Source organism: Bufo gargarizans, chromosome 1 (assembly GCF_014858855.1).
Source record: "Bufo gargarizans isolate SCDJY-AF-19 chromosome 1, ASM1485885v1, whole genome shotgun sequence".
NCBI lineage: Eukaryota > Metazoa > Chordata > Amphibia > Anura > Bufonidae > Bufo > Bufo gargarizans.
Window position 1 is genome coordinate 150,398,789 of NC_058080.1, and position 22,621 is coordinate 150,421,409.

A 22,621-nucleotide genomic window follows, 5' to 3' on the forward strand; every position below is an offset into this window, starting at 1 on the left:
TCTCCCCAAAAAATTAAAAATAAATTATATACAGTATTTCTTGTTAACCAGCCATCTGTTTTTATACTCCGATACCGTAATATGTCTTCACTGATGTCTCAAGGCATGTGTATGAGTTGTATATCTACAGTATATTACTATTTCATAATCAAAGGCTTTTTATAAAGAACAGTTTCTTCTCTACTTCTACCTGGGAAGAAGAAGAATGACAGGTTCACTGAATAGCTAATATTGAAGAGGTTGTCCAGGATTTCACTGTTGATAGCCGATCCTCAGTATAGACTATCAATGCTCTGGTGCCAGAAGTTGGTGCTGGAATTGCACAGCTCGGTCCATTGTGTAAGGGATGGAGCTCGTTACTGCAGCACTGCTCCCTGTGAAGTGAATGCCACTTTGCCAATTCCACTATGGATAGAGCTCTGTAGTTAAATATATCGTACAGTTTTCAAACCAGCACCTGGATCTGAATACTTTTGTAATTGCATGTAATTAAAATTTCTATCATATGTTGATTATAGTCCTCATATTTTATCACAGACATCTGCGGGTCTGGGGCGCTCCAGTTTGTTTAGTTGTCTTTTCTATATCTTGTATATTGTTGTTTTGGCATCCTATTACCAGACTAATACCTATTGTCCCCTGACGAACCTTGTGTATTATAAGGGGAAATGCGTTGGAACTTGGGAACTCTATACGTTGTATCAGATAAGTGATAGGGCTGCATAGGGACAGGTTTGCCAAGGTACGTGGACAAAGTACTCCTACCATCAAGGTGTATCTCTGGGCTGAGCAGATTCTTTTTAGGGTGAACATAGGGACAGACACTAGGTATCTTGACGTGTTGTTCCACTAATGCCACCCTACCAAGCCACTAACTGTCCTTGTTGTCTGAGCTCTTCTTGTTTTGCTGTACTCCGTTATTTTGGTCTTGCTTGGACCCTTTTTAACTGATGTATTTTAGTAGATAAATTAAAAGTTAAGCTTTAGGGGTTGCCCTCAGTGATACCTAATAAAAAATCTAGCATAGCCACTGAGTTATTCAATAGAATATATCTGCATAGCGCCACCTGCTGTTTTATTTTCTTTTCTTATTTCTTTGTGCTGCTCACTGAGATGGCCACACATGCTCAGTTTTATCCTTCAACTGCCTCCTGAGCTGTGATAGAGAGAGCATGGACACGCCCCCTGAGCTGTGATAGGGAGAGCATGGACACAGCCCCTGAGCTGTGATAGGGAGAGCATGGACACGCCCCCTGAGCTGTGATAGGGAGAGCATGGACATGCCCCTTAGCTGCAGCAGAAGAGACACTCCCCTGAGCTCTCAGCTTGATATAAATCTAGCAGTGCAATAAATGGGGAGATCTCTGGACCCATGTGAGGTACAGGGCTGGTTCTAGCTTTGTTAGAGAATTTCATATTTTACATTACTCATGGGACAGCCCCTTTAAGGAACTACCACAAAACTGCTGATTGGTGTGGGTGCGAGGTGTCAGACCCCCCACTAATCAGATATCGATGGCCTATCCTGAGGTTAGGCCATCTGTAGTAGAATCCTGAACAATTCCTTTAACAGGGAGTAACATTTTACTGTACGTTATCAGGGGTTCTCCAGAAATATAAAAAAGTGCACAGGTTCGTGTAGGGCTCACATAAAATACACTGTACCAAAATTTGCTCTCAGACAACTGTGTGAATTTGCAGCAAAACAGATTGTGTAAAATGATCAGTGTGTCTGAAAATTCTCATGGGTAATGAAACATTTTATGCTGGTGGTTAAAATATATTTCCTCCAGATGCAGTGGATGCCCTGTTTTATTCCAGGCTTGGGTATAAGGGCCTGTTCACATGGAGGTTTTTGCCATTGGAATTTTGGTGCGGACTCTATGCCAAAATTCTGAAGGGTGGCTGCATGGTGTCCCCCTCTATTGTTTTAAGTAGGAGGCAGGCTGCACTCTAGCTCATGCGTGGTTTGAAGCCGCGACTGCTCCAAAAAAGGACTTGCGTAAGACCTCCACTGATCATATGGTGATGGCTTGTCCTGAGGATAAGCCTTCAGTTGTAAAGGGTTGAATAACCTATTTAAACCAGATAAGACTAAGGGTCCATTCACACGTCTGTAGCATTTTGCGGACCGCACATCACCAGCACTAATAAAATATGCCTATTCTTTTTCGCAAATGCGGACAAGAATAGGACATGTTCTATTTTTTGGGGGAATGGAATTGCGGACCGTGTGTGCAACTTTTTGATCACTTTTTATAAATAAAATAAAAATATTGGGGAATTGAAGTGCCCCAAAATGGCGAATTGGCTGTTTTTATTTTTTGTATGGGCATATTTGCATGCGGCGATGCCCATGATGTTTATGTTTATATTTTTTTATATTAAGTATTTTTATTTTTATTTTAAGGAAAGGTGGGTGATTTGAACTTTTATAACTGGCAATCATTAGATTGCCCATTGTGTTCATTGATGGCTATATAGCCATCATTGAATGCTTAATTTCCAATATAACAATACAGTGCTGCCACCTAGTGGCCTGTATTGATATATTCCTCTAATAGACTCTGAAGTCTGCTTGAGGCTTTGCTCTATTAGAGCAATGTAACAGGTTCTCTGATCTCAGCCGGGGAACGCTGTTACTGTAGCGGAAGAGCGCGGCTTCTGATTCGGATAGCTCTGATGATATTTAAAATAGCAGAAACCCAGAGGCTATAACGCCAGCTGCACGTGCGAGCGGGCGCCATGTTTACAGACCAGACTTCCGCTGTATGTGTACTGCAGAGGTCCTGAAGGGTTATAGGGGTTGCATATAACTGTGTGTATTTTGCGGTCTGCAAAATACAGATACTGTCCATGTTGCATCCACATCAGCTGTATGTCCGTTCAGCAAAAAGAATATGTCCAAGAAATGTGGACCACTGACCCATGAGGTCCACAAAAAATGTGGATGGCACACGGACTGCTTCTGTACTTTGTGGATCTGTGGTTTGCGGACTGCAAAACAGACATAGTCGTGTTCATGAGGCCTAAACAGAAGCTGAAGTTTAACGGTGTTATTTTTTTTACATCACAGTAGTATGTAATACTACTTGTTGCTTTAGCATGCTAAACCGAAAATTGAAATCTAAAAATAGATGTAAATTTTCGCCACATGTTAGCTGATTTCTGTATTATAGGTTCTCTGGTGACATTTTGCCGTTGTGATTGTAATGTGGAGTCAGAAGCTTATTTTTGAAGATGAGTGTTTCCACATAATTATACATCTAACCTTGCTGAAGTGACTAATCCAACATTTGTCCTGAAAGTGTCGGATTATAATCACAGCTGTGGTATGATTCAAGGTTTTATACCACAGAGATAAACCTATATAGTATAGTCCTCTTTTTCTATGTCTCTTCTTAAAGGGGTTATCCCACAAATTTTAAATACGTTTTTTAAAAACTATATCAATGTAAAAATTGCTGCTCCACAGTATAACATTCACCATTTTTAACTTCTACTCACCTCTCTCTAGCTCTGGTTTCCTTCAGTCTCTTTGGGCTGCAGCAGCTCATCAACAGCCCCAGCTATTCAACTAATAAATGGCAGTATGGTATGTAATGCCCCTCAACAATTTTCTTGTGGGGTGGGGTCCGGCATCCGGCACCTCCGTCAATCAGCTGTATGAAGAGGCCACAGCACTCTATTGTGCCCTGCAGCCTCACAGCGAGCCATGCACAGCATCATATATTGTATTGCAGCCAAGGTTTTTTCTCTTAAAGGGGACCTGTCACGTTGAACTTCTGTCATGGCAGGCAGCATGTTATAGAGCAGGAGGAGCTGAGCAGATTGAGATATAGTTTTATAGGAAAAGATTCAGTTAAGGCTACATGCACACAAACGATGTTCGTTTCCGTGTCCGTTCCGTTTAGTTTTTTTTTGTGGATAGAATGCGGACCCATAAATTTTTGCTAAAGTATGCTGTCCGCATCAGTATGTCCGTTCCGTTGCCCCAGAAAAAAAATTGTGCATGTCCTATTTTTTTCTAGTTTTTGGACAAGGATAGACATTATTACAATGAATCCACCCAAAAATGGATCCGCCAAAAAAAAAAGTGAAACGGATGCCATGTGGAACTTCATCCGTTTTTTTTTTCCGGATATGCAATTTGCAGACCGCAAAACACATACGATCGTGTGCATGTAGCCTAAAGCCTCATGCACACGACAGTTCAGTTTTTTGCGGTCTGCAAACCACGAATCCGCAAAAAACTAAAGCCGCCCGTGTGCCTTCCGCAATTTGCTGAACGGAACGGGCGGCCCATTGTAGAAATGCCTATTCTTTTCCGTAAAACGGACAAGAATAGTACATGCTATATTTTTTTTTGCGGGGCCACAGAACGGAGCAATGGATGCGGACAGCACACGGAGGGCTGTTCACATCTTTTGTGGCCTCATTGAAGTGAATGGGTCCGCACCCGAGCCGTAAAAACTGCGGCTCGGATGTGGACAACAACAACGGTCGTGTGCATGAGGCCTAAACTTGTATTTTATACATCTCCTCCTCCTGTTTTATAACATGATGCCTGCAGGTCAAACACATGTTCATGTTCGATGTGACAGGTTCCCCTTAAATGGGACTGAGCTGCAACTATGTGACAGATGAATATGCTGTCACTGGGCTAGGAAGAGGCTGTGCCGCCTACTGGTATGCCGTGGCCTACAGCTGATCCTCGGGGGTACCAGGTGCCTGGCCCCGCATCAATCAGATATCCTCAGGATAGTTCAACAATATATGAGTCCCGGAAAAAAACCTTCAAATTTCAATCATTGTATACTCCTATTTGAAAAATACTTTTTTGTTTTGTTTCAGCTGATGTGATTTTGAAATATTTAAGGCTGGGTTCAGACCTGAGCGTTTTACAGCGTGTTCCTACGCGCTGTAAAACGCTCAACAGGCCAGAACCAATGATTCCCTATGGGAATGGTTCTCACCTGAGCGTTTTACAGCGCGTATGATCGCGCTGTAAAATGCCCGACGCCCCAAGAAGTACAGGAGCTTCTTTGGGGCGTCTTGTCGCGCGTTCCCGTACATAGACTTCAGCGGGAACGCGCGACAAGGGCGTTCGCTTGTCTCTGTATGCGCGATTGCAAACACCCGTACAATCGCGCATACAGAGCGCTCCATCGCAAAGGTGTGAACCCAGCGTAAGAGGCGGGGCTGACATTTTTTGGGGGAAAGAACTACTGCCATTGTCTGCTTGTATTCGTTATTAATTATTGTCTGCTTCCCTACAAATTGGCACAAACATTTATGAACTATCAATATATTGACAGAAGGTGGAGGCAGCATACAGGTCTGCATTTACAAAGCTTTCTTTATATTAGTCCTAGGATTTATATAATTTAGCATCATTGAGCCTGCCTCGGAAATGGTTTGAAACGCTCTTTGGAGGGGATCATTCATTGTCATAGAAGAAATATACAGCAAACACTAGAATGATGGAAGACTATGACAGATTTCATACTTGAATTAAAGGAACAAATCTGTAGTATTAGCTACAATAATACTTGAGTAGTACTGAACATAAGTAGTCCAAATTACTATTTATTTTCCTGCTGTCCCAGCTGCACTGAAATAAATAGTTGGTACTACTGTGTCATGCTAACATGATGGAAGGACTCCTGTGCATGGCAGTCCTGATAATGTATTTCTATGCAGCTTTAAAGCGTACCTCAGTTTTCAAAAAAAATATTGCATAATGGCTGTGCTTCTTTTTATAATCATAATTGTGAAGGAACAGGTTTTTTTGGGGGGTTTCCATACATATTATTCCCAGTTTCAGCTGCACAGCTAGATGCATTTCCCTCACAAGCAGGAGGCGTTTCCATTTTCTGTAATCTGTCAGCGCTGTACTGCTGTAACATCCTTCCCCTTACCTCCCACTGTGTTTGTTTTTAGCTGTGGCGTTCAGAGAATAGATGAGGGGGTAATCACGTGGACACCCAGGTTGATCCTTTGATTTGCAGAAGCAGTTGTTTTGTCAGACTCAGGCTCTTAGCTAGCTCTGACATGCCCCCTACTTCCTCTCAGCTGTCTTTTGTGTCTCTTTTACCAGGGATGGATCTTGCCTGAAAACAGGCAGTAGACTAAAAATTAGAAATTAGAATTAAGAAAAAGTATCATAACTCGGGAATGGAGCCGCGAATGAACAAAAGAAAAACAGCACTTTAATTAGGTAAACCACAGCTATGTGTCTATGCAAACAGTTGGATAGGGAGGGCGCTGGTGACAGATTCCCTTTAGGTACTGCTTCCTAATCGTGTCAGCCGTGCTGTATTTGTCTTGCATAAATACTTAAGCACACAAAACTTCTCACCTCATTTTACTCATTAGCACAAATTAGCAGAATGTCACTTTTCTTGTAGTGGAGGATTTATTTTAAGCATTCTGACTATAGAACATCAAGTTCCTCTATGAAAGAAGCCTCATATTGAAGTGGCTTTCCATTACTGCTTGTGGAATACGTTCTGAGAGGTTCAGGATGACACACGACAGTGAAGCTTGGTGACTTCATCAGTTCGTTATATAACTATGGAAACAACAAATACAAGGCTATAGTCACTGTTGCCTTTACATTGGTTAGCATGTTCTTTGTTGGATATTCTTTCATTAGCTGAATAGACTTTTATTGAACCATTTATTGCTGTTCTACCATGTATTATTTTCTCATGTCCTCATCTGAACTACGAGTCACTTTTACAAGTTCAGTGGACGTTACAGTGGGGCCTCTAGTGACTTTTCTTTTTTTTTTTTTGCTTTCCAATTTGGGAGACAAATAGACCTCAGTGGCACCATGTCATAGAGCTGAAGCATGCTTTCTTGTTTTTCTTAGGCTACTTTCACACTTGCGTTTGGGGCTCCGCTTGTGAGTTCCGTTTAAAGGCTCTCACAAGCGGCCCCGAACGCATCCGTATGGCCCCAATGCATTCTGAGTGGATGACACCGTTTGTCCTCCGCTCCGCTCAGCAGGCGGACACCCGAACGCTGCTTGCAGCATTCTGGTGTCCCCCTGACCGTGCGGAGGCAAACCGATCCGTTCCGACTTACAATGTAAGTCAATGGGGACGGATCCGTTTGAAGTTGACACAATATGGCTCAATTTCAAACGGATCCGTCCCCCATTGACTTTCAATGTAAAGTCTGGACGGATCCGTCTGAGCAACTTTCACACTTAGAATTTTTTTTTTAACTATAATGCAGGCGGATCCGTTCTGAACGGATCCCATCGTCTGCATTATAGGAGCGGATCCGTCTGTGCAGACACCAGACGGATCCGCTCCAAATGCAAGTGTGAAAGTAGCCTTAAACTGTATTAAAGTGTATTAAAGTGCTGCACTTGAACCTGGATCTTGGGGTCTGTCTATTATCATTCAGTCAAATGAAAACCACTGTGTATAGAACAGGAACCTCCACCAACCATACATTCTTGACAGTCCTTACCCCGGTCCCTATGTTATAATCATCCACCCTAAACTACATCACGTTTGGCTGTCCTTGCAGTCTTGTAGCTCTTTTCTTCCACCGTTTTGCTCTACTGTCTCATTCCATTTCCCATGAATCCTTTTAGCAGAACCCACAGGTTCAAGAGAAGACCACCTTTTTAGTTTGCTCTAGGACTGTTTCTCAACTTTTCTTTCTTACAGAATGTAACAAAATCTGAGGTGAATAGACAGATAGATAGACAGATGGATAGATCTCATACTCTCCTAAACTTACATTATCAATAGCTAATTGCATAGCTGTGGCTAATTGATCTATTAAGCAAATGCAAATGGTGCCTCTAGATGCCAGCCCGCCTGAAGACTAGGTGAGAAACTCCACATTCTCAGAGGAAGCCCCCATTTAGCACAGGCCTGCTAATTGCAAACCATTTGGTCATCCTAATGAAGACCTGGGAGGGGGATACCTAAAATGCACAGCCAGCCTAGACATGTTGGGTGCTAGACCAGTGGGTGGTCTACCCAATTCAGTAGATGAATGAAATAATATCAGAAGCCATAACTCCGACCTCATGGCACCCACAGCCTCAGAACCCTAATAATTGTGTTCAGCCTGACATGGGCTTCGGGTAGAGTCTATGCGTGCCATACTGGACAGGAGGTATTTCTCGGTATTCAGGATCTGGCCTTCTGGAATTCTTAACTCAATCACATTTGGTGTCTGTATGACCGTACCTGTACCCGCAGTCCCTGTCATACAGCGAGGAATCGCTGTGATTCATATTGCCACCTCAGTCAGTCTTCTGGGAAGGTGGGGCAGAAACCTGAATAATATCAGACGTCCCAGAAGGCCGGACCGAAAGGAGGGGGGTTCCTTCACAGCCCACCCCTCGGCTGAGGGGGGATAAAAATGGGTGTTTGGGAACAGGTAATTGTCAGCCATTTTGGGGATCCACATAGTTTGGAGTGACTGCCCATATCTTCAGCTGTCCCCACAGCCGGAATATAACTGCTGCATCTCAGTAACCCAATATTCTGTATTTTCCCCCTTTTATTTATCTGTTTTACTGCATTGTTATTGTATGTATATTTTTATCTTTTATCTGACACTTTCTTTTTGTATTGCACTGCACTATTGTGTATTAAATTTTAACATTAATAAGTCCCTTCCTTGGGGTCTTATAGAACTTGATCTTTCGGAGGGAATAACGTTCCCAGTAGTGTTTCAGAGTATTTTAGGTCCCGTATATCAATATATACATTTATGAACTGACCTCTTCGTATTCTCTCTATGTATTCTGTTCATTTGTTACACTGTCTGTAAACTGCAATAAATGTTTGGTAACACACGTGTTACATGGCATGGGTCCAGCCTGTATTATAGACATACAGTGGCACTTTATTTTACAGAATCATAATAGCATATTCACTTTACCAGTACATCTTATAGATGACCAAATATCTAGTGACCTATGCTGTTATTACTGGCCTGAACTGTTATCATTTAGGCTCTTCTGTATTTGGTTACCAGAATATATGAGACTGCCGGTGTAATGTCTCAGTGCCACCAGTTTTTCCTCTGTTTAGGTCAAGATTTCTTGTCTGGTTCCAGTTCTAATAACTTCTTTGGCAGCATGAGTCATTATATTAATTTCTTTAAAAGGCTGACATTTAAACTTTCTGTATATGGCAGAGCTAACAGATGGGTTGGTTAAAGATAATCCATATGTAGGTGTGCAGGGTAAAAAAAATATGAATCAGTGTGTCAGGATTTATAAAAAGTATCTGCCTACATGGAGGCGATCAGACATGTATGAGCTGGGGACAAGCAGCTACTGTACAGTACCATAGATACGTTACCTACCATATTTTTTGCCCTATAAGACGCACTTTCCCCCCCAAAAAAGTGGGAGGAAAAATAGCAGTGCGTCTTATGGGGCGAATGCTGCATTTTGCCGAACTGTCACTGATACGCCGCTCCGCGATGCCGTGCGGCGGGTGTATCAGCTGAGAGGGAGGAGGGGCTGTGGGCCGGCATCTGCTTTTATAATGACAGCGGGGCCCGTGCAGTGACTGTATTCTACTACACGGGCCCCGCTCACTGTATATACCGTAATCTTATCTATAATTGTAGGCATTGTTAATTATTTACAAATTCAGGGTAATCAGCGCCTGTATTACTTACAACAAGCGCTCGGTAGCAGAGAGGAGGGAGGAGGCATGCCGGGAGGACGGGCGCTGGCAGCGTGAGTCACTACGTCACGCGCCTGCCTCCTCCCTCCTCTCTGCTACCGAGCGCTTGTTGTAAGTAATACAGGCGCTGATTACCCTGAATTTGTAAATAATTAACAATGCCTACAATTATAGATAAGATTACGGTATATACAGTGAGCGGGGCCCGTGTAGTAGAATACAGTCACTGCACGGGCCACGCTGTCATTATAAAACCAGATGCGACCCCCACCCCCTGTATTGGGGGTCATTCACACTACAGGGACACTGTTATGGAGGGGATCTGTGGATGACCCCCCCATAACAGTGCCATCCAGAGATCCCCCATAACAGTGTCACCCACAGATCCCCCATAACAGTGTCACCCACAGATCCCCCATAACAATGTCACCCACAGATCCCCCATAACAGTGTCCTCAACAGATCCCCCATAACAGTGTCCTCAACAGATCCCCCATAATACTGTCATCCACAGACCACCATTAGTTCAAAACCCACCAAAAACACACCTTTTTGTTCAAATTTTTTTTTTCTTATTTTCCACCTCAAAAACCTAGGTGCGTCTTATGGGCAGGTGCGTCTTATAGGGCGAAAAAAACGATACCTTTCTTTTGTCTGTATGCTAAACAGACACAGAGATATCTGCCTTTTATTCATGTGCAAATTAGCAAGTTGGAGCACCAGCAAGCGGGGGCTGAATCCTTTGAGCACTGCTTTGTAACACCCCCAGTGCTCTGCACACTCCTCCCTCCCCTTTATTGACGGAGCTAGTCATCAGCATGCTGAGGGCAGAGCGGTGTCCTAGCATGTACATAAAATATACTCCATGTACTATAGCTTTACCACATTGAGATCTGGACAGAAAGCTAATATACGTATTTCTGCTTCATTTACAGCCACAATATATTTATAATTATAAAGACACCAGTAATGTGTGCTAGCTTATAAGCACAGAAAAAAAACATTTGTATGTGGTAATGCTACAGCTTAGTGCTTGGTTTAGCATGTAGAGATCCCAGGTTTGACTCTTGAGAGAGACTTTAAAAGTTTTTTTTTAAAGATATTTTTTTATTCACACATTTAACCCATAATAAAAGTCTGTATCCTTATTTATATTGAAAATAATGTTTTTAGGCTTAACAAGCAATACATATTGCTGGTTTCTTTACAAGTGTATATTGTGCCTGTGAATAAACCAGTAAGGCTACTTTCACACTAGCGTTCGTCGGTCCGCTCGTGAGCTCCGTTTGAAGGAGCTCACGAGCGGACCCGAACGCCTCCGTCCAGCCCTGATGCAGTCTGAATGGATGCGGATCCGCTCAGACTGCATCAGTCTGGCGGCGTTCAGCCTCCGCTCGCCTCCGCGCGGACAGCTGAACGCTGCTTGCAGCGTTCGGGTGTCCGCCTGGCCGTGCGGAGGCGTGCGGATCCGTTCAGACTTACAATGTAAGTCAATGGGAACGGATCCGCTTGAAGATGTCACCATATGGCTCAATCTTCAAGCGGATCCGTCCCCCATTGACTTTACATTGAAAGTCTGAACGGATCCGCGCAGGCTACTTGCGCACTTGCGAAATTTTTTAAAGTTATTAATGCAGACGGATCCGTACTGAACGGAGCCTCCGTCTGCATTAATATGATCGGATCCGTTCAGAACGGATCCGATCAAGCGCAAGTGTGAAAGTAGCCTAATAGGTTTTAGGTTTCTAACCCCCAAAAAACACTGGGGGAGATTTATCAAACTAGTGTAAAGCAGAACTAGCTTAGTTGCCCATAGCAACCAATCTGATTCCCCCTTTCATTTTACACAGCCCCTTTGGAAAATGAAAGGTGGAATCTGATTGGTTGCTATGGGCAACTAAGCCAGTTCTACTTTACACTAGGTTGATAAATCTCCCCCACTGTTCTCAATATAGTAAGGCCTTTTATTGTTATTATATGAATATATATTTTTTATTATAGCATAACCTTTTATTATGGGTTACAGAAAAAAAAAATAACAGAAAAAAAAGTTTATGTAAATCTCTCCTGGGACCTGAATTTTGGATTTCTACATGCATTACAGATCACTTATCACTAAGCTATGCCATTTACACATAGAGATGTATGTTTTTTTTCTATGCTTATAAGCTAACTCACATTACTAGTGTCTTTATAATCCTATATTGTGCCTGTGAATAAAGCAGAAATATGTATGTCACCTTTCTGAGCAGATCTCAGTGTGGTGAAGCTATAGTACATAGTGATATGGTATGTAGATGCTAGCACACAGCTCTGCTTTCAGCATATCTAGCCCTGTCCATCAAGGGGAGGGAGGAGTGTGCAGAGCAGTGGGGGTGTTACAAAGCAGTGCTCAAAGGATTCAGCCCGGCCTCCTGGTGCTCCAACTTACATATGAATAAAAACACAGATATCTTTCTGCAGCTGTTTAGCATACAGACAAAAGAAAGGTATTGTTTTAATCAGCACAATGAGCCCTGTCTGGTTTAATACGGCTGATTCTGATGACAGAGCCACTTCAACTATAGCCAATGTACTGCACCCAACCTTCTCAATGTAAACCCTGTCATCCTGGGTCCAGGTATGTTTCCCCCCATCTACTACTAACTGAGGGCCCCCTTTAATTTCTCTCTCCTATGCCACAGGGTAAACTGAAACAAACTTCCACTGATTACAGTTCTCAGCTTCACATATAGATAATTGCACGCAGGCTCTGTTTATGTATATGTGCAGTCATTCACTTATATCTGTAAATGGCTTCATAGAGATTAGGTTGTATAACCCATTAGCCTGAATGCTGCACTGTTCTCCTCTTTCCTCTGTGATGAAAATGCTGGACCCATTAGCATGACTTTGGTTGTTTAATTTTAATGCCTGAGCCCATATTGAATATGGATTTGCAATTTTCCAATTTTAGTAAAGGTGGCTGATGTGGTTGGTGATATTACAACGTCTGCTTTTGTCTTTACAGTGTCCATGGATAATATTGGAGAGAAAGGTGAGTCAACCTCTTAAATCTTGTTGTTTTTTGCTTAAAGGGATTTTCCAGTCTGTAGATTTAGATGACCTTTCCTCGGCATAGGTCATGAATATCAGATCGGTGGGTGTCTGACACGCAGCACCAGTGCTGGGAACAATACAGTGGACTGAGTCGGAAGCTGAAGGCTTCATCCACTTTGTGGTGGTTGTGCTGGTGTACTGCAGCTCAGCTCCCAGGCAAGTAAAGTGATGGAGTTTTCAGCTTCTGGCTCCATCTACTTTAGGCCTCCTGCACAAGAACGTGTGCGCCCCGTGGCCGTGCTGCAGGCCGCAATGCACGAACACCGACCACGGGGCAGCCGCAGCGGATCGCGGACCCATTCACTTTAATGGGTCCGCGATCCGGACGGTCTGCAAAAAGATAGGGCATGTACGGGACGAAACCCCACTGAAGCACTCCGTAGTGTTCCGTTCCGCACCATTCTGCATCTCCGGATTTGCGGACCCATTGAAGTGAATGGGTCCGCATCCGTGATGTGGAATGCACGCAGAACAAATACGGTCCGCAATATGGCAACGGGCAGCACACGTGTGCAGGAGGCCTTATTGTTTTTGTTATTCTGGTACTGGAAGCTAGTAAAAGCCACTGATCGATGGCGGTGCCGGGTGTCGGACCCCACTGATCCTCAGGATAGACCATTAATATAAAATGTCTGTTCATGACCAAAATTTTACCTTATGAAGATGATATTATTTTTTTTGTTAAATAAAAAAAAAGGCATTGCGGAGTCTGTGAAAAGACTGCTAGAAATAGTCATTGGATGAGAAATGATTTCGGGAAACTTTACACATAATATGGATCAGTTGCTTTGATGGGCTGGTGTGTAAGATATAGATGAGAATATTTGTTGACAAGTACTTAGTTCTTGTTACTGAAAATTTCTGGCTTTTTTTTTTTTACTTAATGATTTAGCTTAATGTTAAATTTCACCGATGCAAAAGATACATGATCCATGTCTATCCCACCATAGACCCTTAGGCCCCTTGCAGACAAATGTGTCCGGATTATGTCCGGATGCATTGCGGATTCGTTCAGTGAAAACTGCGGTTTTGCAAACAAAGCCACTCGGTTTTTATCGCGCGGGTGCAATGCGATTACATGCGTTTTGCTTGCGCGTGATAAAAAACTGAATGTTTTCAAACAACATCTCTTAGCAACCATCCATGAAAATCGCATTGCATCCGCACTGCGTGAAAACCACCTCTCATGTACACAGACCCATTTAAATGAATTGATTCGGATTCCGCGCGGGCACAATGCGTTCTCGTCACGCATTGCACCCGCGCGGAATTCTCGCTCGTGTGTAAGGGGCCTTACTGTTAATCCTGTGGAAGAGAACTGTGTACTTCTGTCACATATTACAGGACCACCAAATTTGAGTTGCATAAAGCAACAAATGTTCTGCATGGTGTGGCCTTATTCACACGTCCATGTCTGTGATGATATCCGTGACAAGACGGTCAGAGGTCCATCCATGATGATGTCTGTTAAGGGGTTGTGTTTGGTCTGTGTGTTTGTTTTTTAGCTTCTGTGTGTCATCCGTGTTCTACAAACACTGCCAGGCTGAAAATTAATTTCCAGAGCATCTTCTTCCAATAGTCAATGAAAACCACTGACCATACATGGACGGAATCTATTCTGTGTCTGTGGCTTTCATGGACCCATATAATGTGCATGAGGGTTCTGTAGTCACAGACCTAAATAGGGCATACTGTCACCAGAATCCACTCTATTAAACCAGCTGCAGAGATATTCATATGCAAATGAGAATTTAGAGCACAAGGAGATGGGGCTGAATCCTTTGAGCACTGCTCTGCACACTCTCTCTCTCTCCACCAGGTTGACAGGACTAGACATGCTGAGGACAGAGCCGTGTCCTAGCATCTACATATCATATACTCTATGTACTATAGCTTCACCACACTGAGATCTGCTCAGGAGGCGAATCTACATTTTACTGCTTTATTTACCAGCACAATATATTATTATAAAGGCAACAGTAACATATGTTAGCTTATAAGCATAAAAAAACATGCATTTTTGGAATCAAACATCAACTGCAAAAATGCTGAAATTGAAATTGGATAATGATCCTAAACACACCTAAAAATCTACAATACACTACCTCAGAACTTGCAAGCTAAGGGTCCATTCACACGTCTGCAATTTCGTTCCGTTCCCGAAAAAAATAGAACATGTCCTATTCTTGTCCGCAATTGCATATTCTATAGTGCCGGCAATGTGCGGTCCGCAAAATGCGGAACGCACATTGCCGCTGTCCATGTTTTGCAGATCCGTGGCTCTGTGGATCCGCAAAACACATTGCGGACGTATGAATGGAGCCTAACAGTTTTACCATAGCCCTAACAGTCCCCTGATCTGAACATCATTGAAAATCTGTGGATAGACCGCAAAAGAGCAGCGCATGCAAGACGGCCCAGGAATCTCACAGAACTGGAAGATTTTTTTCAAGGAAGAATGGATGACAATCACTCAAACAAGAATTGAAAGATTCTTGGCTGGATACAAAAAGCGTTCACAAGCTTTGATATTTGGTATTGCTTCGGGCACTTTTCCTTTTTTGTTATTTTGAAAAGATAAAATATGAAAATATAAAAAAACTTTCATCTTCCACTTGCTTAACTGTTCACAGTAACAGTTTTGACCAGAGGTGCACAACCGTTTGTATGTGTGTATGTGTATATATATATATATATATATATATATATATATAAAAAATATATATATATATATATACCTCTTGTTTTTAGTTGAGTTGTGTTTGCTGCTTTTTGTGTTGATGATAGTAACATTTGTGTCTGTAGGGCAGTGGTCCCCAACCTTTTTTGCACCAAGGACCAGTTTCATGCAAGACAATTTTCCCAGGGACCGGGTGGGGGCTTAGGGGGTGGGCGGGCTGACGGATTCACGCGCATAACAAAGCACAAGGTGCATATTAAAATATGTAACACTATAAAATGACTATATAAACTGACTATAGTCTCTGCTGCACTGGTCTCTGCTGCACTGTACCGTATTTTTCGCCCTATAAGATGCACCTAGTTTTAGAGGAGAACAATAAGAAAAAAATATTTTTCATTACACCTCAAGTCAGACCAGCAATCAGACCCCCAATGTTAATCGGACATCAGATCAGACCCCCAATGGCTCAGATAAACCCCCAAACCTTTAGCCATCTATCAGCCCCCAATGTCAGCCATAAACCCCCCCCAATGTCAGCCATAAACCCCCCCAATGTCAGCCATAAGCCCCCCAATGTCAGCCATAAGCCCCCCATTAGCCCGTCATGTCAGCCATAAGCCCCCCATTAGCCCCTTATGTCAGCCATAAGCCCCCCATTTTATTTAGGTCTGGAGACTAGCTAGGACAATCCAGAACCTTGATATGCTTCTTACGGAGCCACTCCTTGGTTATCCTGGCTGTGTGCTTCGGGTTATTGTCATGTTGGAAGACCCAGCCACGACCCATCTTCAATGCTCTGACTGAGGGAAGGAGGTAGTTGCTCAAAATCTCACAATAAATGGCCTCATTCATCCTCTACTTAATACAGTGCAGTCGTCCTGTCCCCTTCACAGAAAAGCACCCACAAAGCATGATGTTACGACCCCCATGCTTCACAGTAGGGATGGTGTTCTTGGGATGCAACTCCTCCTTTTTTCCTCCATACACAACAAGTGAAGTTTAGACCAAAAAGTTTTACTTTGGTCTCATCTGACCACATGACTTTCTCCTATACCTCCCCTGGATCATCCAGATGGTCATTGGCAAACTTTAGACGGGCCTGGACATGTGATGACTTGAGCAGGGGAACCTTCCGTGCAATGCAAGATTTGAAACCATGATGGCGTAGTGTTCTACCGACAGTGACCTTTGAAACTGTGGTCCCAGCTCTCTTCATGTCATTGACCATCTCCTGCCTTGTAGTTCAGGGCTGATCCCTCACCTTTCTTATCATTAGTGATACCCCACAAGGTGAGATCTTGCATGGAGCCCCAGTCGGAGGGAGACTGACAGTCGTCTTTAGCCTCTTCGATTTTCTAACAATTGCTCCAACAGTTGATCTATTTTTACCAAGCTGCTTGGCAATTGCCCCTAGCCCTTCCTAGCTTTGTGGAGGTCCACAATTTTGTCTCTGGTGTCTTTTGACAGCTCTTTGGTCTTGCCCATGGTAGTAGTTGGCATCTGACTGACTGTGGGGTGGACAGGGGTCTTTAAAGAGCTCCGACAGGTGCTACTAAGTTAGATTAATGAGTGGAGTAGAGGTGGACTTTTTAAAGGCACAGTAACAGGTCTTTGAGAGCCAGAATTCTTGCTGTTTCTCAGGTGTTCAGATACTTATGTTCAGCAGTGCAAGACAAATAAATTCTTTCAAAATCATACAGTTTTTTTATTTTTTATTTTTTATTCTGTCTCTCAGAGAGGGAATACACATACAATGTAAATTTTAGACCCCGCCATGATTTCTAAGTGGGAGAACTTGCAAAATCGCAGGGTGTTCAAATAGTTCTGTTCCTCACTATATGTGAATGGAAATATAAAAAAGTTATGGCTCAAGGAAGATGGAGAAGAAAAATGAAAACGAAAAACCTCCGGTTGTAAAAGGGTTAAAGGGAAAAACAAATGACAGCTTATTCTGAAAAGTCACCTAAACATGTAGGTGCACCATAAGGTTCTGCTAGGAAGATTTTGCTCTACAACTAGCACTCATCTCCATGGAAGTTAGATAAGGTGCAGGTTTATTATGGAGGAATTTATCGCTGTATGTCAGTTTATTAATGACAGGGGGTAATACTTTGAGTATACCAAAGCGATATATAAGTGCTGAGAAGGTATGCAGTAAAACTCTCTTTCAAACTCTCGAAGATAGGATAGTATACATAAGATATCTATCAGTGTTCAACCTTTTAGACAGGTTTGCATACCTTTTTTCACAGAGGATTGCATTGCATATACAAATTCTTACATCTGCTAGGCACAAGGAGAAAAGACAAAAAGTCCCCCCCCCCCTCCCCCCATCATTCTGCACTCAATACCCTGTAATGAGAAAGTGAAAACAAAGTGTTCCAAATCTTTACTAATCTATTGAAAAGGAAAAAAGAAATCTTGCATTGACATAAGTATTCAGACCCTTTACTCAGAACTTGGATGAAGCACCTTTGGCAGTGATTACAGCCTCTAGTCTTCATGGGTATGATGCCTCAAGGCTTGTACACCTGGATTTAGGGATTTTCTGCCATTCTTCTTTGCAGATCCTCTCAGGCTCTGTCAGGTTAGATGGGGACTGTTGGTCAACAGCCATTTTCAGGTCTCTCCAGAGACGTTAAATTGGGTTCAAGTCAGGTCTCTGGCTATGCCACTTAAGGACATTCACAGAGTTGTTTTTAAACCACTGCTATGTTGTCTTGGTTGTGTGCTTAGGGTCATTGTCTTAGACGTTGAACCTTCGTCCCAGCCTGAGGTCAGGGGCACTCTGGATTAGGTTTCCATTAAGAATAAAAAGGAAACAGTCTGGTACCGTATTAGCCAATAGAAAACTAGTTTAGTGCTCTCATTAAAAGAAACAAAATAAGAGTATTGCAGGTCTACAGAATACTACAACTATATTTGATAAACAAGAAAAAGAAACTCCACAGACTTCGACTTAGAGCGGGGCGGTATTCACACACTAATCGAGTACAAGCCAACGCTAACAGGATGGATCAGAACATCAATCAGGAACCTGGTAAATTCAGCTGTGTCATTAATCTGTCATCATACAAACTGAATAATGTGGAACTCGAGGTGCTCTCCAGAGGACTGTCATTCTGCCCTACCAAAAGTCTTGACATGTAGTGTAGTGACATGGAGGAATATTTTAGGAGATTAAGATTAAAAGAGTTCTTCCATGACAAGCAGGAGAGACAATTCTCAAACAGCCAAACACAATTGGCACTGCTGGACAAAAGACAGTCTGACTGGACCCCTCCCCCTGGGAGTGCAAGGATGAGGATCCCACCGCCACACAATTAAAGAGAAGAATCTACACTTTCCTGTGGATAAAGCATTTCTGTAGCCCAGGACGCAATAAGGAACATGAAAGTTCTCATATTAAAAGGTAACTTCAAATCCCAAAGAGCTAGAAGAATTTGGTAATACAAATTTATAACACTGCTTGACACTTTGAATACTGGACTGAATTTGTCCCCGGGATTTCTGACACACTACAAGATCTGAAGACATAGTCGGGGCACCAGGTCTCTGAGATAACATCAATATAGAGACCATAAAACTTTCACACCCCTTATCTGTAAGATAATTAAAGGGAGTCTGTCACCACATTTGAGCATATTAGACTGATCAAATAGCGTTATATGTGCCACCAAGAACTTAAAAACTGTACCTTTGTTGTATCTAATGGAGTTTTCTTTCAGCCAAAAATGAACTTTTAAGATTCTGTAAATGCGCCCTCTCCAGTGCCCAGGGCGGCATCTCAATCGTCCGAGCCCCAGGCAGCACCTCCTCAACGGCTCATAACCCCGCCCTCCGTGTGCTTTACTCTCCTCCTCTCTTCTTTTCCACTGCGCCCGCTACGAATTTGACCGCGCAGCCGCAGTGGAAAAGGAGAGAGGAGGAGAGTAAACGGGCGGGCAGAGGCACACGGAGGGCGGGGTTATGAGCCGTTGAGGAGGTGCTGCCTGGGGCTCGGACGATTGAGACGCCGCCCTGGGCACTTGAGAGGGCGCATTTACAGAATCTTAAATATTCATTTTTGGCTGAAAGAAAACTCCATTAGATACAACAAAGGTACAGTTTTTAAGTTCTCGTGGCACATCTAACGCTATTTGATCAGTCTAATATGCTCAAATGTGGTGACAGACTCCCTTTAAGGACTCATTCTCAAGATCTTTGATATGTTGTTCTGTTATTTTTCAAATGTCCATTCATTCCTCCATGTCTCTATTCTTATTGTATGTATATTTCTGTTTCTTTATATATTCTTGTAGTACACCTGATGAAGGGACTGGTGATGTCTCAAAAGCTCGCTATGTAACATCATTACTTCTATTTTTGTTAGCCATTAAAATGTATCAAACCTGCAATACTCTTATTTTGTTTCTCTTAGGCTACATGCACACGAACGTTGTTTGTTTCCGTGTCCATTCCGTTTAGTTTTTTTTGCAGATAGGATGTGGACACATTCATTTCATTGGGTCCGCAAAAAATGCGGACAGCACACCGTGTGCTGTCAGCATCAGTATGTTCGTTCCGTAGCCCCGCAAAAAAAATAGAACGTGTCCTATTCTTGTCCATTTTAGGCATTGTTACAATGGATCCGCAAAAAAAAAAAACGGATGGCATACGGATGTCATCCTTTTTTTTTTTTTTTCCGGATCCGCAATTTGCAAACCGCAAAACACATACGGTCATGTGCATGTAGCCTTATTGAGAGAACTAATCCATTAAGAATATCTCTGTACTTTGCTTCATTCATCCTTCCCTCAACCCTGATCAGTCTCCCAGTCCCAGCCACTGAAAAAAAACACAGTATGATGCTGCAACCACCACCACCATGCTTCACTGTAGGGGACAGTATCGGGCGGTGCCTGGTTTCCTCCAAACATGACACTTACAATTGAGGCCAACAAGTTCAATTAATCAAACCAAAGAATCTTGTTTCTCACAGTCTGAGAGTACTTTAGTTGTTTCATGTGTCTTTTACAGAGAAGATGCTTGGCCTACTCTAGGAATAGTCCTGATTGTTCTTGACTTCTAGCATTTAACACCTTAAGGACTTAGGGCGTATCGGTATGCCCTGTTTCCCGAGTCCTTAAGGACTCAGGGCGTACCGGTACGTCCTAAGTTTATATCGCGATTGCGGCGGGGGTTAATCGCAACAGGATGTCCGCTGAAATCATTCAGTGGGCATCCTGTCACATCGCCGGGGGGGTCCCGTGACCCCCCCGTGTCGGTGATCGCCGCAAACCGCAGGTCAATTCGGACCTGCGGTTTGTGGCTTTTACCTTATCCGGCGGGCAGCGATGCCATCGGGTCCCCATGTGGCTGTAGGGGGGACACGATGGCATGGAAGGCTGCGCGATGTCTAAGGAAGGCTTTGTGCTGCCTTCCGGTGACGAGCTTGTGAGATCCAGCCCCCTGGATCTCACAGGCCGGAAGCTGTATGAGTAATACACACAGTATTACTCATACAACCAATGCATTCCAATACAGAAGTATTGGAATGCATTGTAAAAGGGATTAGACCCCCAAAAGTTGAAGTCCCAAAGTGGGCCAAAAAATAAAGTAAAAAAAGTAGAAAAAATAAAGTTTTCCCCCCAAAAAATTAAAAGTTTCAAGTAAAAATAAACAAAAACGTCATTCCCCCCCCCCCAAAAAAAATAAAAAAAAACATGGTAAAAAATAGGGAAAAAAAAGTATACATATTTAGTACCAATCTAACACCTCATCCCGCAAAAAATGAGCCCCTACCTGAGACAATTGCCCAAAAAAAAAAAAACTATGGCTCAGAATATGGAGACACTAAAACATAAGAGCACCCACAGACCACCATTAGTTCCAAACCCACCAAAAGCACACCTTTTTGGTTAAACATTTTTTTTTCTTATTTTCCTCCCCAAAAACCTAGGTGCGTCTTATGGGCCGGTGCGTCTTAGGCTACATTCACACGACCGTTTTTTTTTTTCCGTTTCCGATCCGCATCCGTTTCCGATTTTCGCGGTATACATGCGGATCTATTCATTTCAATGGTCTAAAATTATGTACGGACAACGTTCAGTATGTTGTCCGATTCCGTTGTACCGTTTTTATGTTCCGTCAAAATATGAAGCTTGTCCTACTATTGACCGCAGATCTCGGTCCGATTCCCCATTCAAGTCAATGGATCCGCAAAAATCGGAAGACAAACGGAAACATTTCCGTATGTGTTCCGTTTTTCGCGGATCCGTTTCCGTTTTTTATTAACATAATTTATTGTAGGCTCTGCCCTCTGGGGTGGTGGCTTAAAAATTCATATCTACCTAGCCATAACGATTTGGGAGCCCCCTAAAAACAACATGCCTAGGGTAGATGTGTCCAAATTGATTGTCCGTATCCAAGAGAGGCCAGAAATCTGGGATTCCAGAAAAGATCAGTACCATGATCGGGTACGGAAGGACCGGGCATGGGAAGAGGTGGCGCAGGAGCTGATGGCTGAAGATTGGGCCAGATGCAGATCCGAAAAGCGATCTGGAATTAGTAAGTGTACATTTTAATATATTCATGTAATATCATTCTGTGTATAAAATCAAGTCCTGTAGCATCCCTGATTGCAATCTCTAGTGCAGTGTTCAGACGTCTGCACTAGAAATTAGCATGGGCCTTGCAAAGTAACATCGCAGACTTTTTTTTTAATTTGCAGAATCCTTTGATGTCTATCACTTTTTATGTAATGCATCTCTGCACATTTGCAAACTTTCCTGTGTCACTTTGCTTGGCCTTTGTTTATGTCTTGTGCACACGTCTGCAAGGATGGAGCCCTGACCTTGCAAAAGTAATCAGGGGGAACTATGGGAATAGCTATGGTGCAAAGTGACCTTGCAAAGTGACACACCAGACTTTTTTATCCAAAATCCAAGGGTGACTATCACTTTTTATGTAATGCATCTCTGCACATTTCTCAAACTGTCCTGTGTCACTTTGCTTGGCCTTTGTTTATGTCTTGTGCACACGTCTGCAAGGATGGAGCCCTGACCTTGCAAAAGTAATCAGGGGTTGCTATGGGACTAGCTATGGTTTGTCTCATATGAACTTTCTGCAAAGTAATCACAGATGGGTTTCTGAAATGTACATTGGGCCTTGCAAAGTGACA

At 42.9% G+C, this 22,621-nt stretch overlaps 1 protein-coding gene across 1 annotated transcript in view; it reads left to right on the forward strand.

The window, feature by feature from the left end:
- The window catches only part of ZDHHC2 (zinc finger DHHC-type palmitoyltransferase 2), a 171,907-nt gene that overhangs the window by 28,224 nt on the left and 121,062 nt on the right, over window positions 1-22,621 (forward strand). The window contains exon 2 of the mRNA XM_044299557.1: window positions 12,688-12,714. Within this exon, the coding sequence (XP_044155492.1) occupies window positions 12,688-12,714 (27 nt within the window). The remainder of the gene's footprint in view (window positions 1-12,687; window positions 12,715-22,621) is intronic.